The sequence below is a fragment of the Saccopteryx bilineata genome, chromosome 7 (assembly GCF_036850765.1).
Source record: "Saccopteryx bilineata isolate mSacBil1 chromosome 7, mSacBil1_pri_phased_curated, whole genome shotgun sequence".
Taxonomy (NCBI): Eukaryota; Metazoa; Chordata; class Mammalia; order Chiroptera; family Emballonuridae; genus Saccopteryx; species Saccopteryx bilineata.
The window spans coordinates 3745285-3768593 of NC_089496.1; the positions used below are offsets into that span (position 1 = coordinate 3745285).

The 23309-nt window shown below is 34.6% G+C and overlaps 1 protein-coding gene across 3 annotated transcripts in view; it reads left to right on the forward strand.

The window, feature by feature from the left end:
* SEMA3D (semaphorin 3D) overlaps positions 1 to 20592 on the forward strand; it is a 238833-nt gene extending 218241 nt beyond the window's left edge. For all 3 annotated transcript variants that reach the window (XM_066239284.1, XM_066239283.1, XM_066239285.1), the window contains 3 exons: positions 939 to 1003; positions 8383 to 8522; positions 16100 to 20592. In XM_066239284.1, coding sequence (XP_066095381.1) covers positions 939 to 1003; positions 8383 to 8522; positions 16100 to 16519 — 625 coding nt within the window. In that variant the 3' untranslated portion in view covers positions 16520 to 20592. The remainder of the gene's footprint in view (positions 1 to 938; positions 1004 to 8382; positions 8523 to 16099) is intronic.
* Positions 20593 to 23309: the final 2717 nt, after the last annotated feature.

Below are 23309 nucleotides of genomic sequence, written 5' to 3' on the forward strand. Positions count from 1 at the left end.
TACGTTTTTCTTCTTGTACTTCCCAAGGCTATAGCTATGATTTGCAGACATGCCACTGTGATATTTTCCCTTTACAGCATAATATCCTTGTGAGCCAAAAAAATGTGTATGAAAGATGAATCTTGTTCAGGGTTGTCATCGGGTCAACATTGTCCTTAGAACACTCTTGTTATTGCAGAAGTTTAGCTGTGACTTCTGTGATCTCTTAAGTGACAATATATTGTAAAATAGCCAAAGAAAATAAAAATATATTTAATTATATAATAATTTCTTTAACTTAGATGTAGCAATTTTTTTCATATAATAGCTATTTTCTTTTAAGGAAATATGTGACAATAATGCACAAAACCATTATTTTATTATTACCATTATCATCACTACTATCAGAAAACGTGAAGTGCAGATCAGCAAAGACAAGTGACATGTGGGCCATTCACACCACATCAAATCTGTTCTCCTATTTTAAGTGACACTATTTTACTTGTTGCTTAATAAAATCTAATACTGAATCTTCATATGATAAGGTGTTTTGTATTTGTGTGTACTTTCTTAGCCACTAACTAAGGTTGTTTTACATCATATTATTTTCCCTATGACTGGCTTAAAAAAGAGGGGAAGGGTGGTTACTCCCATTTGATATATGTAAAACCTGGATTATATTTATAGTCAACCTATTTTGTTGTCAAAAGTCAGAAAAAAAAGAACATCGTAGTAGTTAAATTCAGATCATCTTATTGCCCAAATAAGATTCATCCTGTTAGGATTCTACTAATAATAATAATAATTTATTTTAACGTTAGTGATTGAAATTGCATTTAAGTTGAGCAGTAAGATAAGCATAGTTCTGTTTCTGCCACTGTTACTAATGTTAGCTGTAAATTTTCTATGTTCCAGTTATCATGCTTGAAGTTCTAAACAGTTTAATTTGTTTTCTATAGGCGAGCTAGACGCCAGGATGTTAAGTACGGAGATCCAATCACCCAGTGTTGGGACATAGAGGACAGTAAGTATAAAGTTAATGTGCTTTTCTATCATTTGAAATTTTAAGCCTAATCTTTTTGTGTCTTTTCATTATTTGACTTAAAACATCGATTATATAGGAAGATATCATTTTGTGTATGCTTATATTCTGAGAAAGCAACAGGAGATTTTATAAATCAACACCCTGTCCATGTGTCTAAGTGAAGAATCCTTTGTTAGATCATTATTTCATATGTCTTTTAAAAATTCTATCTTTTTTTCTACTGCCTTATCTATTTTTGTAAAGTTTGAAAACTGTTAGTAGAGATAAAGCAAGATACAGTCCAAAACATACGGACATTTAAAGAAAACTCAAAAAGACCCTCCCAGGAAGGTCTGATAGAAATATAGGCTAGGCACCTTTTAGAAAGAAGTTTTAGTTAGCTTATGCATTATTACTACTCACTTACTAATTCGGGTCTTCATTTCATCAGTAAATATTTATTAGTAGTTCCATGTGCGTATAATTGTCTCAGCTATGCTTTGAGACAGTGAAACTCCTTAGAGAGCTTATAGTTCTTTGGGGAGATGTCATAAGGCACAATTAGTAATAAGGGAGTGTAGCAAAAGGAGAAATCACCAGAGACTGTGTAGTTCAGAGGAAATTTTATAGAAATTTGAAAAACTGAATATGAAAAGTACGGAGTGGAGAATAGGGGGTTTGTTAAGTAAGTGTGCAAATAAAAAAAATCTATAAAATTAGTTATTTTCCACTGTCAATATCTGCCATCAGCTAGAGAATTTCAGTGCACGTGCGTGCACGCACACACCCACACACACACAGCTGGAGGGAGAAAAGAACTGCCTTGCTGTCATCACATTATTAGTAACCACCCCATGATTGAATAAACAGCACAAATTTTATAGTCCCTAACTTAAGATCCAGCAATGTTTTCCTAATTTAAAAACATAACAATCATGTATAACGCATAATTTTATTCTTCTGAAAAAGAAGCCCTGGCTTAGAATCATGTTTAACTTCTCATTGTGATATGTACGTGACTCACTGTCCTATCCAGTGTTTTATTTGAAAATGATCACCATGTGCTGAGTGTGCAGTTTTCCACATGTGCATATGACATTTATCAGGAAATATTATAGGTATTGAAGACATATCAATGAGCAAAAAAGAAAACAATCTGTACACTTGAAACCTATGTAACTTTATAAACCAATTTGACCCCAGTAAATTTCATTTAAGAAAATAAAACAAAACAAAAAACAAGAAGAAAAAATAAAACAATCTGTGTATTCACAGAACTTATATTGAAGTGTGTATTAGGGGAGGGAAAGGCAATAAACATAAAAACTAGTACAATACATGCTGTGTCTGATAAAGGTAAATGCTATGAAGAGATAAAAAACACAAGTGCTGCCCATGGTCCTTACAATGACTGTCTCCTCTATACCACCCCCCATGCTTGCTCTAACCCATTGCAGACAGATTTTTCTAATCAGCATCATCACTTTACCCAATCCATTTAGTATCCGGGTCACCAGCAATTTCCTCCTTGCCAAATCCAATAGCCAATTTTCACTTCCCAGTTTTACTTCATCTCTAGCTCCTTCTTCCTTGAAACACTTTCATTACTTGACATCCATGTAGTGATGTGCTGGAGCCAGTTCTTATGCCCCCATAAGAACTGATTGTTGATTAGGAAATTTGTAAGCTGGTTTTAACCCATCGGTAGTTTGAATCAGCCACGGTGGGCATTTTCACACCAGAAAAATCAACACAGACTAGAAATCAAAGCCTTGTATTTTCAGAGGTGCTGTCTCAACACACCTGTTCTTCATGGTCCTACATCTATCTACTTTACAGGTTGCTCCTCCTGAGTGTTTCTTTTTCATCTCACTATCTAAATATCCAACCTCTGCCTCTTAACTCTCTAGTACCATCAATGTCAATACTACCAGACTCCCAAATTCATGGTCCAGTCCTGAGTTTTCTCCTTGTGTAAGACTGTGTGCTCATCTGCTTACTCAAGAACACTTCTTCAATACCCAAAATTCATCTGCAATTATATGGCAAAAAAATTCTTATCTCCTCCAAAACGGATCTGTTCTTCAGAATTTCTCATATTAATTAATAGTACCCCTATTCACCCAATTGTTTAGGTCAAAAAGCAGCTAGAAGTCATCTCTTTATTCTTCTCTTTCCTTGGCTTCCTGTCACCAACTTCTCTGTGAGATCATTGGACTCTGCAGCTACAACGATATAATTATCACCTCTGTAGATGCCCCCTTATGGAATCCTCCGTCCTCCCATGCATCCATTAACTTGAGTTCCCTGCTTTCATGCTTGGCTACAGTCTGCATCTACTTCCACAGCATAACCTTTCTAACATCTTCAGTCAGATCATACTATTCCCTTACTCAGTGGTGGGATTCAAATAATTTAACAACCAGTTCTCTGCCCTAATGACCGTTTTAAATATAAAAAAATAATATACTGAAAGGTAGTATATTATTTCATGCATTTAATGCTTAAATAAGAACAATAGACCTGACCTGTGGTGGCACAGTGATTAAAGCATTGACCTGAATGCTGAAGTCGCTGGTTCAAAACCCTGGGTTTGCCTGGTCAAGGCACATATGGGAGTTGATGCTTCCTGCTCCTCCCCCTTCTTTCTCTGTCCTCTCTAAAGTGAATAAATAAAATCTTAAAAAAAAAAACCAGAACAATAAAAGTACACAAAACTAGATTGTTATAAGAGTTTTAAAATATTAAGGAAAAAATATTAAATAATACCTGACAAAAAACAATAATGTAAGATGACAACTTCTCACCCCCTGGTTGTTTGGCACTTTTTCTCTTTATATTACATGGTTGTCTACTGAAGTTACAAACATGAGAGAATTCCATTGTAATCAAAGGTGTAATGAGTTTTATGAAATGAATAAATAAATATTACAAACATAGTTCTGTGAGATTTTTTTCATCTATGGATGGAATGAACATTACTATGGGCGCTTAGAATACATTGTTGAGCAGAGGAACGTTAAAAAAAAAAGAAGAAATGTAAATTAGTGACTTCCACATTGGGTAACTGCTCAGCTGCCCACAATAGGAAGAACCCTGATTACAAGAGCCATTTTAACAACCAGTTCCCCAAACTCAACAAAAGTTAGGCATCAGTTCTGCCGAACCGGGGTGAGCCGGCTGAATCCTACCACTACTCTTACTCACAATCTTTCACTTGCTTCTTAGAACAATTAGTAAAAGCTCCACAGCCTTTACCACGACCTGATCTGGTTTCTAATCCAGTCTCTGACCCTTTTCATATCATTGTTGAATGACCCCCTGACTGTCTGCTGTTTGTTAAAAGCATCAACCTGGTTCCTGACTCAGCTGTGTTTGCATTTGATTCCTCTGTACCTGAAAAACTCTTCTCGTCAGGTATCCACAGAGCTTCATCTTCACATCATTTACCTCTATGCTTTAAAAGATTAATTTTGCAGGCCTGCCCTTCCTGACCATCCTATCTGAAATATCCTTCTTCCCTTTATTTTCTAATTGGTATTATTTTTATTTGTACTAGGTAACAGTGACAGATACTGTGTTTTTTATTTGTTCACTTGATTACTTTGTCTCTGTCACTAGAATGTAAGTTTCTTGAGGGTAGTGCATTTGCCTGTCACAGTCAGCAGTAAATCCCTAGCACCTAAAGCAACATCAGTATGGAAGCACTCAAGAGTGTTTGCATGAGCCCTGGCCGGTTGTCCAGTGGTAGAGCATCAACGCGGTGTGTGGAAGGCTTGGGTTCTATTTCCAGTCAGGGCACACAGGAAAAGGAACCATTTGTATCTCTCCCCCTCCCCTTCTCTCTGTATCTCTTCCCCTCTGGCAGCCATGGTTTGATTGATTCGATTGCATTGGCCTGGGCACTGAAGATGGCTCCATTGAGCCTCTGCCTCAGGTGCTAAAAATAACTTAGTTGTGAGCATGGCCCTAATGAGCAAGCAGAGCATCAGCCCCAGATGGGGTTGCTGGGTGGATCCTGGTCAGGGTACATGTGGGAGTCTGTCTCTCTGTCCCCTCTCCACTTAAAAAAAAAAATGTTTGCCCTATGCATGGGTAAAGGAAAGGATACTCAGAAATGTAGTATTTAAGCTATGTTCTAAGAAGGGAGTCAAAATTCAGAAAGCAGAAGCCCCAGATACTTAAGACAGTGGTCCCCAACCTTTTTGGGGCCATGGACTGGTTTAATGTCAGAAAATATTTTCACGGACTGGCCTTTAGGGAGGGATGGATAAATGTATCACGTGACCAAGACAAGCATCAAGAGTGGGTCTTAGACAGATGTAACAGAGGGAATCTGGTCATTTTTAAAAAATAAAACATTCAGACTTAAATATAAATAAAACGGAAATAATGTAAGTTATTTATTCTTTCTCTGTGGACCAGTACCAAATGGCCCACGGACTGGTACTGGTCCGTAGCTCGGGGGCTGGAGACCACTGCTTTAAGGCAGCTCTGAGCTGCTGGTCAGCCAGAATGGCAGGTCGGGACTTTGTAGACTGCCAACCAGCATTGGCAAGCACACCTGAATTTGTTCGGCCACAACCTCTCCCCTCTTGCCACAGAGCTTGCTTTAGGCACCCGTGCACCCTGCAATGAGGGTAATTAAAACCAGAAAGAGCTCACATAGGTTTTGTTAGTTTGTGGTGATCTCTGTGTAATTTCATGGAGTTTATGTTTATGCAGTAGGTGCTAAACAGCTATTTAATATCTCTATTAAAAGTATTTATTTGTTTGTTTGTTTACTTATTATTCATTAAGATAAGAAGAGGTAGAGGTAGAGTCCTGCATGTGTCTTAACCAGGATCAACCCGGCAAGCCCACTAGGGGGCAATGCTCTGCCCATCTGGGGCCAACTCACTCCAATTGAGCTATGGCTGCAGGAGGGGATGAGAGAGAGAGAGAGAGAGAGAGAGAGAGAGAGAAGTGAGAGGGAGTGGGGTAGAGAAGCCAATGGGTGTTTCTCCTGTGGGCCCCAACCAGGGATCAAACCTGAGAAATCCACATGCCGGGCTGACACTCTACCATTAAACCAACCAACCAGAGCCAAAAAGTCGTTTTAAAATATAAAAATAATTGATACCTATATAGATAACTGATTGGAATAAAAGACAGAGATTAGAATTGAATAATTGTCAAATAGATGTTCCTTTCCCTTTCCTTCCTTCCTGCTGTTTTAAAACATTATTGTAAATAACTTTCGCACCTTTAAAAATTGATAGTAATAGAATATTATATATCATGTTTGTATGTGTATATTATACATGCATATATATAAATATACATATGTTTTTAAATTTAAAAATAGGAAATTTAGGCCCTGGCTGGTTGGCTCAGCGGTAGAGCGTCGGCCTGGCATGTAGGAGTCCCGGGTTTGATTCCTGGCCAGGGCACACAGGAGAGGCACCCATCTGCTTCTCCACCCCTCTCCCTCTCCTTCCTCTCTGTCTCTCTCTTCCTCTCCCACAGCCAAAGCTCCATTGGAGCAAAGATGGCCCGGGCACTGAGGATGGTCTGTAGCCTCTGCCTCAGGTGCTAAAGTGGCTCTAGATGCAACAGAGCGATGCCCCAGAGAGGCAGAGCACCAACCCCTGGTGAGCATGCCGGGTGGATCCCGGTCGGGTGGATGCGGGAGTCTGTCTGACTGCCTCCCCGTTTCCAGCTTCGGAAAAATGAAAAAAAAAAAAAAGGAAATTTAAAATTCAGAAATGAAACAAACATTATTGGAAGCAACAGTAAAATTATTTTCAGCCAAAGTGATGATTTTATGTTAAAGGGTCACTGTTGCTACTGATTGGAGAAAGGATATCATGGAGTCAGCTCACTATTTCACTATTCTAGTTTTCACTAATTTATCTTTTATTAAATTGACCAATGTTTTGGTTAAGTCAGCCTGAATGAGTTTCTCCAGAATTCATGGCCTTGGCCAGCACTGAATGATCCACCTGCATCCCCTGCTTTGCTCACGAGCCCCTTTTCCTCAGGAACACTTTCTCTGTTACTATGAAATGACACGTGTCTTTGTCTCCCAGATCGGCTCTGGTGATCTTTCTGTGCATTAGGAATTTATTAACTGTGAAAAGCATAGTTATAATCTGTTCAATTGACAGAGATAGTGGATAGATTACAGATTTCAAATGGAATCCACACATTTTGAAGGTTAGATTGTAGACAGATCATAATGGTGTCAGCATGCTTCACTTAACTATTGCTGGTAAAACACAAGTAACTTCAAAAGAAGTTTCTTAAAAAGAAGCCTAACCAATGGATGTGTGTGCATTTCTGCCATTTGCTGATAATTTTGTGTGCTTAGGTTTAGGATTTACTTAGGTGCCTTAAGCCCTACTCTGGTTTATGCCTAAAAAGCTAAGTAAGCCCATCTGCAGAATTGAGACATCTGAACAGATGATGAAAAAGTGCATGTTTAGGCCAGGTTGAACAGCAGTCATTTTTTATTTGATCAAATTTGAGCTACAGATCTTAGATCACACATGGGACACAGCCCTTGGCTACTCTGGATGGAATGTATTTCAGATGGTGCAGCTGATTTACGAGAAGAAGGTGTCTGAGACACTGCTCCTTGAGCATCTCATTAACCACTTACAGCAGATGCACACTGGGCCAAAGCATCCCTCTTTGAATAAAAGAGAACATACAAGGTGGGGCAAAAGTAGGCTTACAGTTGTTCATATGGGACATCAATAAATAATAATACAGGAATAAATTCTGTTTCACATACAACTGTAAACCAACTTTTACCTGATCCTGTGTTTTGGGAGATAATATAGATAAAATTCTGATTCTGCATATTGGAACATCTAGATTATTACTATCCTAAGATTGCATCAAGTATAGACCACTGTACTTACTTTTCTGACACTGTATTTCTTAAAGTTATGTGTTCAGCTCTGTAGACAATTTATGGTAGAATTTCTTGGTAATGTGAAATACTCTTCCAGAACTAGCTACAAAATTGGCTATTTTTATACAAAATAAAAGGTGTTAAAGCTTTAGAAGATAATAATGGTTTATTCATTTCAGCTCAGAGACAGACTCAATGTTTAGATTACATCTGGTAAATTCTTGCCTTAAAAAGTCAATTCCAAATAGTTAATATATTGACGAAAGAGTTAAAATTGCAAGGAAAAGATAGAGTTTTAAAAATCAATCTATTAAATAATATTTGACTCTCAGGTAACAATATTATAACATGAATTTCCTTTCTCTTTAATAATGTGTATGAATCCTTCCCCCATGGCATCTGTTCTAAATCAGTCCATTTTCCCATTGCTTTTAAAATCAGGTCAAGGTTAATCTCCTATTCCATGTTTGCTTTCCAGGCATTAGTCATGAAGCTGCTGATGAAAAGGTGATTTTTGGCATTGAATTTAATTCAACCTTTCTGGAATGTATACCTAAATCCCAACAAGCATCTATTAAGTGGTATATCCAGCGGTCGGGAGATGAACTCCGAGAGGAGGTAAGTAAGTTATAGTCATCAAAAAAGCTCACCTTGAGGGGAAGAGTATAAAACTTAAATCAAGTTTTGGTTATGGAGAGATGTTCAACTTTTAGTGCCATATGGTGCTCTCATCACTATTTGATACAAAGGAAAATAACAGCTTATACTAACACCAAAGGTAATGCCATTGAGATATGAATAGACCAATTTAATGCAAATGTGTTAATACTATGTATTTAAAATCAGATTGAATGTTTAGAAAGAAATTTACATAGTTTTTCAAATTTTTATTTCACATTGAATGTCTATATTTTAGAACAATTCCCTGATCAAGAATAAGTACACAGTATTTTCCCTCACTATAGCACAATGACTAAGTTTTAGCTCAATATGTCAAGTATATATAAAAAAGAAATGAAATATATACTTTATAAATAGTTGGATAAGTATATGGACATATGAACATTTTAACTCTTATGTATTAAAATTAAATCAACAGTAGAAAAAGTAATACAGATTTTCCGTTCATCTTTTGACATTTTTCTGGTTCAGTTCTAACACATATGTGTGATTGAAACCTATCACAAGATTTTTTTGTGAGATCTAAAGATATGAATTTAATAGTATGAATTTGAGTAGTCTGAGAAATCCTGTATTAATATTATTAGAATGTCACTGAATTTGTTTTCTATTTTAGTGCCTAAGAAAAACCACTTTAAAACTCAATCTAGAGTTTTAAATTCCCAGTATTAAGGTCCTGCCCAGTAGCTCAGTTGGAGAGCATTGTCCTGATATGCCAGGTTGTAGGTTCAATCCCTAGTCAGGGCACATACACAAACAACCAATGAGTGCATAAATAAATGGAACAATAAATCGATGTTTCTCTCTCTTCCTCTCTCTTTCACTCTCTCTCTCCCCAATTCCTCTTTCTCTTTCTAAAAGTTAATACAAAAATTTTCCAATATTAAACTAAGAACACAGCAATGGAATGAGCACAGGATTCAGAATTCCTTTGGTCATATCACTGAGCCCTTGTGGGCCAGAATTGTATAACATGAACAAAATAAATTCAAAAGTTATTGTGAAAATAAAATGAGATAATACATATAAGAATGTGAATTTCAAAGCAGAGAATTACTCACAAGTGTCAAAAGTACGCCTATAAAATTGCAGATCCTCTCAGGGCGGGTGTGTAAAACAGGAAATAGCACGGATCGTGTGTTCAGCTTGACTGCTAAGGATTTATGAGCAGGTTGTAACTTCTCTAACACTCAGTTTCTCTGTCATATAAGGAGGTGGACCAAATGTTCTGTAAAATACCAGCCTCCTTGATAAGTCTATTGACATTTAGAATAGTGTATGTAATCAATAAAACATTAATATAGAACAGTGCTTTTCAACCTCAAGAGACTGCTCTCAGGGTGTTCACATTTGGCAACATTTTGGGGTGGATGGGTAGAGGATGCTAGTGGGGTAGAGGTCAGAGACTATACTAAACATCCCACAATGCACAACCTCTCACAAGAAAGAATTATCTGGCTCCAATTTCAGTAGTGCTGAGGTTAAGAAATTTTGGAGTAGAAGAATCAGATTTTATCCTAAGATTGGTTCAAAGATATATTCCATCATTATATAGGATGGGGCAAAAGTAGGATTACAGTTGTTCTTATGGAAAATAATATAATAATAAATAAATAATAAGAATAAACTTTCACATACAACTAAATCTATTTTTTTTTGCCCCACTCTGTATTAAAAAGTTAATATCTTTCTCTTCATCGAAGATCTTTAAGAATAAATTTTACATTAAAATAATGACATGTAACATAATTAATACCAAGAGAATTACTTTATTCTTTATAAAGTCAGATTTCTTCAGTAAAACTTGATTTTCCATTATTACTGATAGCCATAAATTTTAAAACTGGCATATTGTATTTATAGTAAATGTTTATTCTAAGGGTACTTATCTTACTTGTATATATTGAGGTATTATCTGACAAAGTTTATTTAGTTTCAACATATGAAGCATATACTTTTTATACAAGACATATTAGAAGAATTTTATCTGAGTTTTTAACATGCAAATTTTCTTTTAGATACATTGTAATATTTTATTTTTTAAAGTGTTGAAATTTAAATTTAAATGTCACAAACCAGTATTTTAAGTTTTATAGTGAGTAAAGTTTGATAATTTTTCAGTTAGATAAAATGTTTAATAATTTTTCTTCATAGAAAATTTAATCTGTCTTTTAAAAAAGGTATATGGTACTTTGCTCGGGGTATCCCAGGTATAGATACATACATTTGATTGTGTATGTTTCCATTCATATCTTTCATGTTCCTGAAAATGATATGCATTACTTTAGTTTATTTTTTAACAGTATATCATTCAGTCTATGGTACCATGATCCATGAATTTTAATGGAGTAGAAATAGTATATTTATTGGATTTTCCTTAAAAGTATCTTAGCTGTAATATTTCAAATGGTTATTTTCATTTATCTTCACAAATAGCTAGTTACACAAAGTGCAGAATCTGCCTTATTGCTTCCTGAGCTGAGGAAAGGGGCAAAATCCAGACGAGATTTGAATCATTTTTCCCAGCAGGACACCTGCTCCTTTCCAGGAAGGTCACACTTTGGAATCTTTCCTCCATTCAAAAAAAGCCTGAGGGAGGGCCAGGATCTCCGAGTGTGGCAAGGTGGCTGTCACCAGGTGTTTCTCTGCCAGGGAGAGAACATCTCCTCACTCAGCTGTTTCACAGCTGGGTGCTGTTGGGGAGGTCCCCAGTCAGTTATCTGTTGACTTTCTTACAAAGCTGTGCTTGAAATTGATGATGTTTATGCTATAACTAGCGAGTTAATTGGCAGTCCCCAGGCTTCTGTTGAACTTTTGGGATCTTAATAAATAAAAGAGGCAAGACAACATGCCATTCGTAGTAGTATTTTTCTATGGATTTAAAAAATATTTTATAAAGTGAAACTAAGAGACATTGATAAGAGTGTGGTGGTTACGGGGGAGGGGGGAGAGGGAGAGGGAGAGGGAAAGGGGGAGGGGCACAAAGAAAACTAGATAGAAGGTGACAGAGGACAATCTGACTTTGGGTGATGGGTATGCAACATAATTGAACTCAAGATAACCTGGACTTGTTATCTTTGAATATATGTATCCTGATTTATTGATGTTGCCCCTTTAAAAAAATAAAATTATTAAAAAAGAAAAAGAAAAAAAATATTTTATAAACATCTTCAAATATTTGCATTTTTCTCTTTGTAAGTCTTGGCTTTATTTTGTTCTTTTTATTATAAAAGGAATGTCAATGTTTGTAAAAACATAGTAACACCTGAAGAACTATGAGGTCTCTAAGAGTAGATAAGCACAAATACTTATTTTGATGTCTATTCCAGCATTTCCCCCACTAACCATTACATTATGAACATTTTCCCTTGTCATTCAACTTAAAACATTTTTTAATTGATTATTTTATATAGAGAGGAAGGCAGAGAGAGAGAGAGAGAAAAAAAAAAAAATCCATTTCTGTATGTGCCCTGACCAGGGATCGAACCAGAAATCTCTGCACATCAGGATTCCATTCCAACAAAACGAGCTATCCAGCTAGGGCTCATTCCATTTTAATATCGTTTTTCTCCTGCTTACCACCCCCACTGCCCTGATACTATAGTCATCCATGAATGTTCCATGTCTTATTTAAATAGCTCATGTTTTCTCTTTTAAAAAAAAGTAATCAACTTCCCTATATCTAAATCTTTCTCTACTTTTTATTTGCTTAGGACAGACACTTAAAAGAAAAATAAGTGGGTTAAGGGCTTTGTCTTCCTGGCTTGAGATAAACAACTGTATGTTGACAATTTCCCATGAAAATCACCATATTAGTGCCATTTCTGAACCCCTGAGGCAAAATTTTGTATTATAATTTAAGAAAATCATTAGCAATTTGATGCAAAAAATATTAAATTGTGTTAATGTTTATTTCTTTTAATATTATTGGATGTGAATGACTTTCTCATGTTTCTTGGCTATTGGTTTCAGTTGTATACTGCTCACAAAAATTAGGGGATATTTCAAAATAAATATGAAATGATAAAATATCCCTAATTTTTGTGAGCAGTATATTTGGTGAATTGCTCTATCATTTGCTTGGTTTACATCAATGCATTTATTAAAAAATTATTTTATGAAGCCCTTTATATATTATAGATATTAACATTTTAATATTTTACATGTTAAAAGTAACTTATTACTGCTAAAAAATTTTGTTTCTAATTTTATTATTTACAAAAATTTTATTATTTATATTTATAATTTATATGTCTATTGATTTATTCTGTATGACTTCTCATTCATACTTAGAAATTTCTTATCTAATTAAATAGAAAATACATATTTTCTAATTTATTATTTTATTTTTAAAAGTACAATTTACAAATAAATCTGAGTTAGTTATGTAGAAATTCACTTCTTTTCTTTTAAATAAGTCACTTGCGTCAGTACTATTTTTAAATAAGTTTTCCTTCTATGTTTGTTGATGAAAGGAAGCCCTAGTCACATCTAAGATAGCAAGGCTTTAGCTGTGAAAATAAAGGACAGGTGAATTATCTAGGTGAATTATCTGCAGAGGAATTACCATTAGGCTGCTAATATCAGAGAAAAATGTTCCTGACCTTTACCTGCTGCTTAGTACTTAATGTCCTTTGTCCCTTTCCATGTTACTCTTCTCATTTTAAATGAATTGCCCTTCCTTGAAGATCTACATTTAATAATGCTAAATATATTATCCTTGTTCACATCAGGCAAATGGATAGTCCACCCCAATTCAAGCATGTTTTTGATTTGTAAGGTTGAGCAGTTTTTACTTATCTCTTTTAGATTGGAGAAAATTCCATGAGTTTAAATTAGTGCCAGAGATTACATTATCTCTTTGTGGAGGAGCTGAATCTTCTAAATTGACTGTGCTGACATTTCACTATCGAGATACAGTCTGCATAATGAATGCATCCTCGTCCAGCGGGGAAGGAAGGCATTACAGTGAAGGAGAATGTAAAGTAGGCGAATGTTAATCAACCACGTAATTTCTAGGTCACAGATTTCTACCTCTACACTGCAAAAGTCCTATGAAACTATGTTAATTCAAAATGTATTTTATTAGAGACACCATTTTATATTTTTGAAATTTTAAGGGGAAAAATCACTTTGACAATCTAATTAATAAGCATTAGCTAAATCCAAAAAGCCTAAAATTTATTAAAGCAAGTTTTATACCTGTAGGTCAAAAACCAGAGAAAAATGAAGCATTCTATGGAAGAAAGTTAAGGGAAGGATCACGGTGGAGCAGTGAAATGCTGGGTGTCTGAAACACGAGTCCTGGGGGTCAGAAGTAGTCTGGAAAGGAGGGAAATGAACCAGACTTAGAGGAAAGCTGAGAGAATGGCAAAAATAATGCCGAAGTGTTGCTTCTTTTGTGGGAAAGCAAAGTCTTAATATCTTTCTGTAGGAAGATTAAAAGGAACAATAAAAAGTAGAGAGAGCTGTGACAGTTTTTGAAGCCACATTAAACAGTTTACATATGAGCAAGAATTCCAGTCAGGAAAGGAAATCTAAAGGTGAACTGGAAAGGAAGTTACCTGCTTTGATTGTCATGCTAATAACCATAGACCATTTTCTTTGAAAAGAATTGCAGAAATAAAGGCTTCAGAACATCACCTCTCCAGCAACATGAAATGTTGCTAATAATACTTCACACTTTAACCTTCAAAGAGCTTTACTTTAACCCTCCCCCAAAAAACACCATATGCTGTGTCACCAACTTGATAAATGGGAGACCAAGTAACGAAGATAAATGAGTTATCATCGGAAGCCTAGCAGATAGGAGCAGGCCTTGGCTTATGGAGTCAGTATTTTGTGTTCTAAGATGTATTTAAATTAAATAATTAAATATATATATATATATATATATATATATTCTATGGTAAAATTACTTAATAAAAATATATATATATATACAAAGTGTGTTAAATTTGAGATTGATGTTTCTGTTTCAAATTGGCCTTTTAGAACCCTACCATTCAAATTCACATTTATTTTAGGCACAAGATTCCATGGTTACTGAGAATATAAGTGTATTCAAGGTTAGTTTGTGTTACAATAGCATTTTAAAATGTCTAGTCCTTTAGGATAAATTCCTTAGAAAAAAATTCTAAAAACCTAGATCACCACATAAGCAAAGTGGGAGAAACAGACAAACAAACAAAACCCTAATGGTGTGGATTTAGTGTAGAGAGAAGGCAGGCCTGGAGACCAGTTAGCCTCATTAACCAGGGATTGGAGCGTGACCTGCCTTTGGCCTCGTGGGTACCCCGCCAGCTGCACTTTGCTGGCACAGAGGGTGGTTGGTCATATATGTGGTAGTTAACTGGGGCTGCTAGCAGAGATGTTTCTTTTCCTTTTCTCATATTTCCAGAATTGAGGGATTTTTTCCCTACATATTTTTCACATAAAGATGCAGAGTTTAGTCCACCCACTGTGAATAAATTTAATTTAGTCCTCTTTATGCCTCCTTGATTTCCATCAACTGCAAGTCTACAATACAGGGGCAGATGTGTAAACTGGAAATCTTCCAGACTTCTTCGTTGTTGCTGTGATTCTACTTAACGCCGAACTACTTAACAATACTCCACATTAAACAGGGCTCTTGTGTCAGTAAACATGCCTTTAGTTTTACTGAAGATAGGTTTGCTATTCACACCAGATTGCCAGCCAGGCAAACTGAGATGTCTGAACTGCCTCTCAGTAGTACTGCTTCAAAGGGTAAACAGCCTCGCATTTCAGGGGAGGTTCTTTTTGTTCTTTGAGCTTTCTCACACTTGAAATCACATTACCATGTGATAGTGTATCGAGGTATGGCAAATATTTCCACAATGACATAGTCGAATGTATCATATATACACCCTCAGTATCAAAATTCAACCCAGAGTAGAAAGAGAAATTCAGCTTTAAATGTTGCTAGCCTCCTGACTATGGTCTTGCTCACGTACAGCTCCCACATTCAGAAGGCTGTACTCAGGCCTTTCCACTTGCCTTTAACAAGTCACCATTTACAGCTTCCATATGCTATTCAGATCATTTATTTAGTGATATCTAGAAAACAGAGTAAATTCCTTGGAAATCATTGTTCTAGTCTACATTAAAGGTGGTAGCAAAGCTATTTTTCTACACTGTCGGTGTCACATTCTGGCTCTGAAATTCGTAGAACACCTTTGTAAAGATGGTCAGTTGATAGTTTCCAGTTTTATACTTCAATTTTTTTTTTTATAGCTTTTCAATCCTGGGAGGAAAACTGACTGTATTCTAAAGGTTCAGTTAGGCATCATAAGGTTCAAACATGCCTCTTTGATGCTATTACTTCAGTTGAATTTTTTCACTCATTTTGTCTATGGCTGATGGTATATGCTTGATGACAGAGAGAAGGGAGTATATCTTTTAGATTCATCTAAGTAAAAGTACATAGCTTGTTTTCATTTACTCATAGTCCTTTCTGTGTTTCATTTATTACCTACATTTTTCCAATTCTGCAGTTGAAACCTGATGAAAGGGTCATCAAAACAGAATATGGGCTACTGGTTCGAAGTTTGCAGAAGAAGGACTCTGGGATGTATTACTGCAAAGCACAGGAGCACACTTTTATCCACACGATCGTGAAGCTGACTCTGAATGTCATTGAGAACGAACAGATGGAAAACACCCCGAGGGCAGAGCACGAGGAGGGGCAGGTCAAGGATCTGTTGGCCGAGTCACGGTTGAGGTACAAAGACTACATCCAGATCCTTAGCAGCCCAAGCTTCAGCCTGGACCAGTACTGCGAGCAGATGTGGCACAGGGAGAAGCGGAGACAGCGGAACAAGGGCAGCCCAAAGTGGAAGCACATGCAGGAAATGAAGAAGAAACGAAACCGAAGACACCACGGCGAAGAGCTTCCTAGAGCGGTGGCCACGTAGTTTTCTATTTAATTTAAAAGAATTCTTTACCTGCAAAAATACGGTCTTCTCTTTTGTACATCCCTTATCCTAAGTCCTAAGAGTTTTCTGTGGAGTTTTTCTAGATATAAGAGAAATAATGAGTTGGACTGTATGTGGAGAGTATGGCATAGGAAGGGCAAGTAGGTCATCTGAACCAGTTTGCCAGGAACTAAACTTGAACCTGCTGTGGGTCAGAACTATCCTCAAAATAGGGACTTTGCATTTGTAAATGTTTAATGTTCCAAGTTTTTGAATTTATGATATGTAAATAAGTGAGCTAAGCAAACATCACATTTGATAATGTACTAAGGTGTTGCGTTTCCCTTGCGTGGTCACTAAGCATGGAGTTTGCCATGTTGTGTTATATGTTCTTATGACCAGATATATCATTCCACTCTAGACCTGGCTACCTTGTGGTTGGAATTGGAGGGAAGACACTAAATCAGACTGCTTATGTACTAGCAGGAACTTTCCCAGTGAGCCATTCGCTCTTGGCACATGGTTTAGGAATTTGGAGAGGCACATTATTTTTTTTTTCAGACCACGGGGGTTTTTAGTGCACTACAGCATTGATTTACTGAAGGATAGAAATGTTCCTTCCAGGATTCCTTATGACTTACCAGGAGAAACAAGTTCACGGAGAGAAGCTGGTGCTCGGTTATGTTTTTAGATTAGAGGCTGAGCTTTACAGGGACAGAATGCTTAATAAATATGGGAAAACATTTAAATAAAATAAGGGAAACATTATGATGTATACTGCATCCTAATGGGAAGGCATGCAGATGGGATTTTTTAAGAAACAGAAAGAAAGACAGCTATAAATTCTGGCTTTGGGGAAAACTCATATCCCCATAAAAAGGAAGAACAGTCACAAATAAAGTGGGTGAAACATAATGTAGCTTTACTCACCAGAGTATAAGTAGCTGCCAATTTATAATACATCTGTTAAAAATTTCCAAATGATAAAAACAAACAAACAAAAACTGCTAGCAAATGTCTGAAGAAAAGGAAATTTTCTAAGGTATCATGGGAAGAATGAATACAAATTTATTTATAACCAAGTGGCTTGAGTACTTTTTTTTTCTAAATATTCATCATATTCTATAAATTATTTTCATTTACTGCCTTTATTCTCTTGAATATTGCATTATGGAATTTTATTTGAGTGAATAGAAAAAAACAATATATACATAACTAGAGATAGAATTAAGTAGACAATGGTGGGTAGTGGGAAAATATATTGTTAAGTAACAGAACAAATGCAAAATTTCTGACAACGAAAAGGGTTAAGTTAACTCTTTGACATCTTTTTTCACATGATCTTTCTGCATTTCTGAGTTTATATGTTGTAATTCAAGTAGCATTGTTTTAGTAATTTAATAATAAATAAGCCTACTGCATGTAAAGAAAACAAACAACATAAACATTTTTCATATTGAGTTAGCAATTTTAAATATTTCCAGTTTGACTGTACCTCTTAAATGCATGGTTTGTTTTCTGCCCATTTAAGCCGAACTCACCTTTCCTTCTTAAACACAAAACCCTTAGCCTTCTTCTGTTTTGCCTTTTCACGCCCTTTTTAGTGTGAAATGAAAAATTAGCCACTTCCTCACATGGAAGGCAGCTTTTCAGAAGACTGAATAGCAGACATTGTTTCTTTCTCATGCATTCTACGTGTCTTGAAAGAACAGCCTGGGAGACCTCATGTGATTAGAGAGCAACTTATTACTGTATCAATATCATGTCTGCGACTGGCTTGATGCTCCAAGCATTCTACTTTACATTCATTTTATTTGCATTGCTTACCAATCTCAAAGTAGTCACAGTGATACAGGAGGCTGAGCACCCCTTTTGATATGAAACTCATAAATATTTGTAGATGTTTCTGTATAAGTAAAACTTAAGGATTTAAAACAGTTCATTTTTTTTTTTAAATAAAGCAAACCAGAGCAAGTCACTCTCTAAAGAAAATGGATAAGAACAGTTGAAGTTGGACCAGACTCCTAATTAAATACCATAACAAGAGTGTTTGTAACTATGGATTTGCTGCATTAAAATGTTCCAGGAACTTATACCAAACTCAAAGCAAATGGTAGGAGTAGGTTTTATTTTTTTAAAGATTTTCACATATTTGTATGTCAGACATTAATGATCAAATTATGTAAGCTTTGAGAAAATTACATGAAGCTCAAATGTTAGGATTGACTTATGAAAATAAATTTGGTTTTCATCCAAATATGAATGTCCAAGCCATTTTTAATAATTTCTTTCTTATTATAGTTATTCAGACAAAATTTTAGAAACCTAATTTAAGGCTAATGTTCTGCTTCTTTGGATTTAAAATTATGAATTTATAATAATTACTTAAAATATATTTGAAATATTGTTAGTAAAATAGAAAGTCATATAATAAAAAGCGTATGGACAATGATTTATGTGTATTTATAAAGATAGAGGGCATTTAAGTTACATTTAATTTTTTAACCTTTTAATTAACTAATACATTGAGGAACCATGAGAATATATTAAATGTAAGTCAAGACACAATATATATACTTCGATACAGTATATATTCCAAATTATTTTTGAGATAATGAAAAATAAAATTATAATCAATACTTTCAAGTACATTTTCTTAGAAATCAATTCTTTATTGGAGAGGTCTTAAAATGTCTACATTTATTCTTGGAGTCATATTTTCCTTCCTTCTTTTGAATGCATATACTTCTGACTTGCATATTCTCTCCTGCATTTCATTCCAGATATTTATGCTGCTATGTGGAGTCCTGCATGTCTGCATTCACTTACATTCAGTTTATAGGGAATTTAAAGAGTTTGTTTAGAAACTCTTTAATTATTAGAGCTTAAAGTACTACATTCACATTGTTAACACTTTTGAAAACCAAACAAGTTACTTAGAAGAAAAATAGCCATACATGAAACTCAAGAAATTTAGAGATTTTCAAAAACCACTAACAGTAGAACTACAGTTGACAGAAAATCTCATTAATCTATCGACTAAATAATGATCATTTACAATATGCTGTTTGCAAAATGGTCTTACTCTTGAATTTTGCCATGATCTATATTTCAGTTTTTCATATGCTGTTAAACTTTGTTCCTGCTGAATTGTACAGTCTAAACCAAAAAAAAAAATAATTTGCAGTGGCCAGTATCTTTTTTTTCAACATTATCAAAATTAAATTTTTAAGAACCATTTAATATCATCTAGATATCCATTAAAATAAAAACCTTCAACACTGATACTTTAAAGTGAAATATATATTTCATAGATAACATCAATGCAAATGAAATTAAAACCCAAAACAGCTTCTGTTTAGAATGTTACATTTCTCTTAGTATCTTGAGATTGATTCACCTTACTGGGAATGGATAGTGTAGAAAAAAGGAGATATTTTAAATGTTTTTATAGAGAGATATATTTTTTCACATAAGATGACCACAATATTTAAATGATTTAGCTTATTATATGTGAGGTTAATAAATAAGATCTAAAATTCTAAGATGCTCCACATCAACAGTGCAAAAGCAGGAACATACCTCTCACTTAAATATGTTGTAGTATAAAGTATTTATGATAAGTTGACAATAGATGAATTTTGGGGTAAAGGGCAAAAGTCTCTCAGCTAATTGTATAATTTAATTCCGGTATTATAAGTGCTTAGTAATAAAATTTGAATTTATAGTTTTGCTATTTTGAGAGAAATGTAGTCTTGTAATCTAAAATAATTGAAATATGTTAATTGTATATTTTGGTTGTATTATAATAAAACACAAACATTTGTATTCTATGGTGTTAAACAGAATGTTGGTTTGTGTGCATGTTTTGTTTTCACACACCTGGACATGGTAACCAAATAATATGTATAATATTGCATTAAATCAAATAGCAGAGAAAATATTTCCTGACAATCATCAATAGATATATTCTTCACTATAAGTTTACCATAACTTCCCTTATTAAAAAAGAATAAATGGCTCTCCCTAATTACTACAGTTACATAGTTAAGCTTTACTGTGATTTAAATTTAGACTTTGGCAGACTGAGATGAACATTATTATCATGAGTAACTGCTTTTAAGATTTCTAATTACCATCCTATAAGTGAAATTTTAAAATACTCATCAGTATGTTTAGCTGTATAAGAATAATTTATTAAAGGAGTAAGTTGAAGATTTTGTTTTGTTTTCTTTATAAAAACATTTCTCAAATTTCTTCTAGAGAAAATATTTCTTGCCAACTTGATACACATATGCAAGATAGTTTATATTCACAAACATTATTATTATAGCATTTCCCTAAACCTGGCAGTAAAATAACTTGTAGAGATATTGCATAAAGAAATTTTAAAATTTCTGAATGCTCTGACAAGCTTTTTAACATGAGTTTACAGTAATTCATAATTAAAAGAAAAAATAATTTTGTATAGGGCATTCTTAGGTCTAAGATCATGTCCAAACTTAAAATGCAACACAAAATTAATTGAGGAAAATTCCAGAAGTATTTGTTTGAGTATAAAAATTTTTATGAATAATTTCCAGGACTAAAGCAATAAGAGTTTAACATTTATGTTGAGTATCAAAAGTTTATAATCATACATCTGAATTAACGTGATTTACTAGTCCAAGAAACTCTTGTCTAGGAAGATAAAGCTGCAAATTCATTATTGTTAGTTTCAGAAGTTCATATACCTTTCTTTTGTGTAAATATCAATACAAACACACATCTTGGAGACTGATTTGGCAATATCCAATGAACTTGAAATGCACACACTCCAAGAACCAGTTTTTCATAATTAAATATATACCCTTGGGAACCTTCTCTGGTGTGAATAATAGATATTTTCAGAAGTTCTTGTTGATGGGTTAATTATAATAGAAAAAAAGAGAACAATCTGTTCTGCAAAAAGACAAAGAATAAATTAAAGTATAGTCACTTAACGGAAACAGAAGTTTAAAATAAAAAGAAAGTATACATCAGGATACAAAAATCTCAGGAATGTAGAAGGAATAGAATCCAGTAGTATAGGAATGCAAAGAGAATTACACTTGGTATATCAAATATAAAGAAGCAAATGATACTGCTTATGCATACGTATGTTCATATGTAAGTATTAGTAAACATTAAAAAATTTTCTGAAAAATTTAAGCATCAAATTCAAAATTAATTTTCACTAAGGTTCAGAAATAAGAGAACAAGGAAACAGGGAACTACAATTATTTCAGTAACATTTTATTTCTTTAAAAACATGGTTAAATATTATATTTATAGTATGTTACATATATTTGTAGGAACTAGTGTATTTGAATCTTAATATTTGATGAAGTTGGGCTTTGGATTATAACAAATATATTGCTCTTAACACAATTCTATGTGCTTAAATTATTTAAAAATAAAAAAGTAGATTAAGGATCTACTCAATTAAAAAATAACTCAGTAATAAATTCTATCTTTGCAATTTTTATTAATTTTTAATGGAGTGATATCAATAAGTCAGGGTACATATATTCAAAGAAAACATGTCCAGGTTATCTTGTCATTCAATTATGTTGCATGCCCATCACCCAAAGTCAGATTGTCCTCCGTCACTTTCTATCTAGTTTTCTTTGTGCCCCTCCCCATCCGCTTCCACTCTCCCCCCTTCCCGCCCTTGCCCCCCCCCGTAACCACCACACTCTTGTCCATGTTTCTTAGTATCCCTTTTATGTCCCACCTACGTATGGAATACTGCAGGTTTTGTTTTTTTCTGATTTATTTATTTCACTCCGTATAATGTTATCAAGATCCCACCATTTTGTTGTAAACGATCCGATGTCATCATTTCTTATGGCTGAGTAGTATTCCATAGTGTATATATGCCACATCTTCTTTATCCAGTCATCTATTGATGGGCTTTTGGTTGTTTCCATGTCTTGGCCACTGTGAACAATGCTGCAATGAACATGGGGCTGCATGTGTCTTTACGTATCAATGTTTCTGAGTTTTGGGGGTATATACCCAGTAGAGGGATTGCTGGGTCATAAGGTGGTAATATTTTCAGTTTTTTGAGGAACCACCATACTTTCTTCCAGAATGGTTGTACTACTTTACATTCCCACCAACAGTGAATGAGGGTTCCTTTTTCTCCACAGCCTCTCCAACATTTGCTATTACCTGTCTTGTTAATAATAGCTAATCTAACAGGTATGAGGTGATATCTCATTGCAGTTTTGATTTGCATTAATCTAATAACCAATGAAGATGAGCATCTTTTCATAGATCTGTTGGCCACTTGTATTTCTTCCTGGGAGAAGTGTCTGTTCCTGTCCTCTTCCCATTTTGTTATTGGATTGTTTATTTGTTTGTTTTTGAGTTTTATGAGTTCTTTGTATATTTTGGATATTAGGCCCTTATCTGAGCTGTTGTTTAAAAATATCATTTCCCATTTAGTTGGCTGTCTGTTTATTTTGTTGTCAGTTTCTCTTGTTGAAAAAAAACTTCTTAGTCTGATGTAATCCCATTCATTTATTTTTGTCTTCACTTCCATTGCCTTTGAAGTCAAATTCATAAAATGCTCTTTAAAACCAAGGTCCATGAGTTGAGAACCTATGTCTTCTTCTATGTACTTTATTGTTTCAGGTCTTATATTGATATTTAGGTCTTTGATCCATTTTGAATTAATTTTAGTACAAGGGGACAAACTGTTGTCCAGTTTCATTCTTTTGCATGTAGCTTTCCAGTTTCCCCAGCACCATTTGTAGAAGAGGTT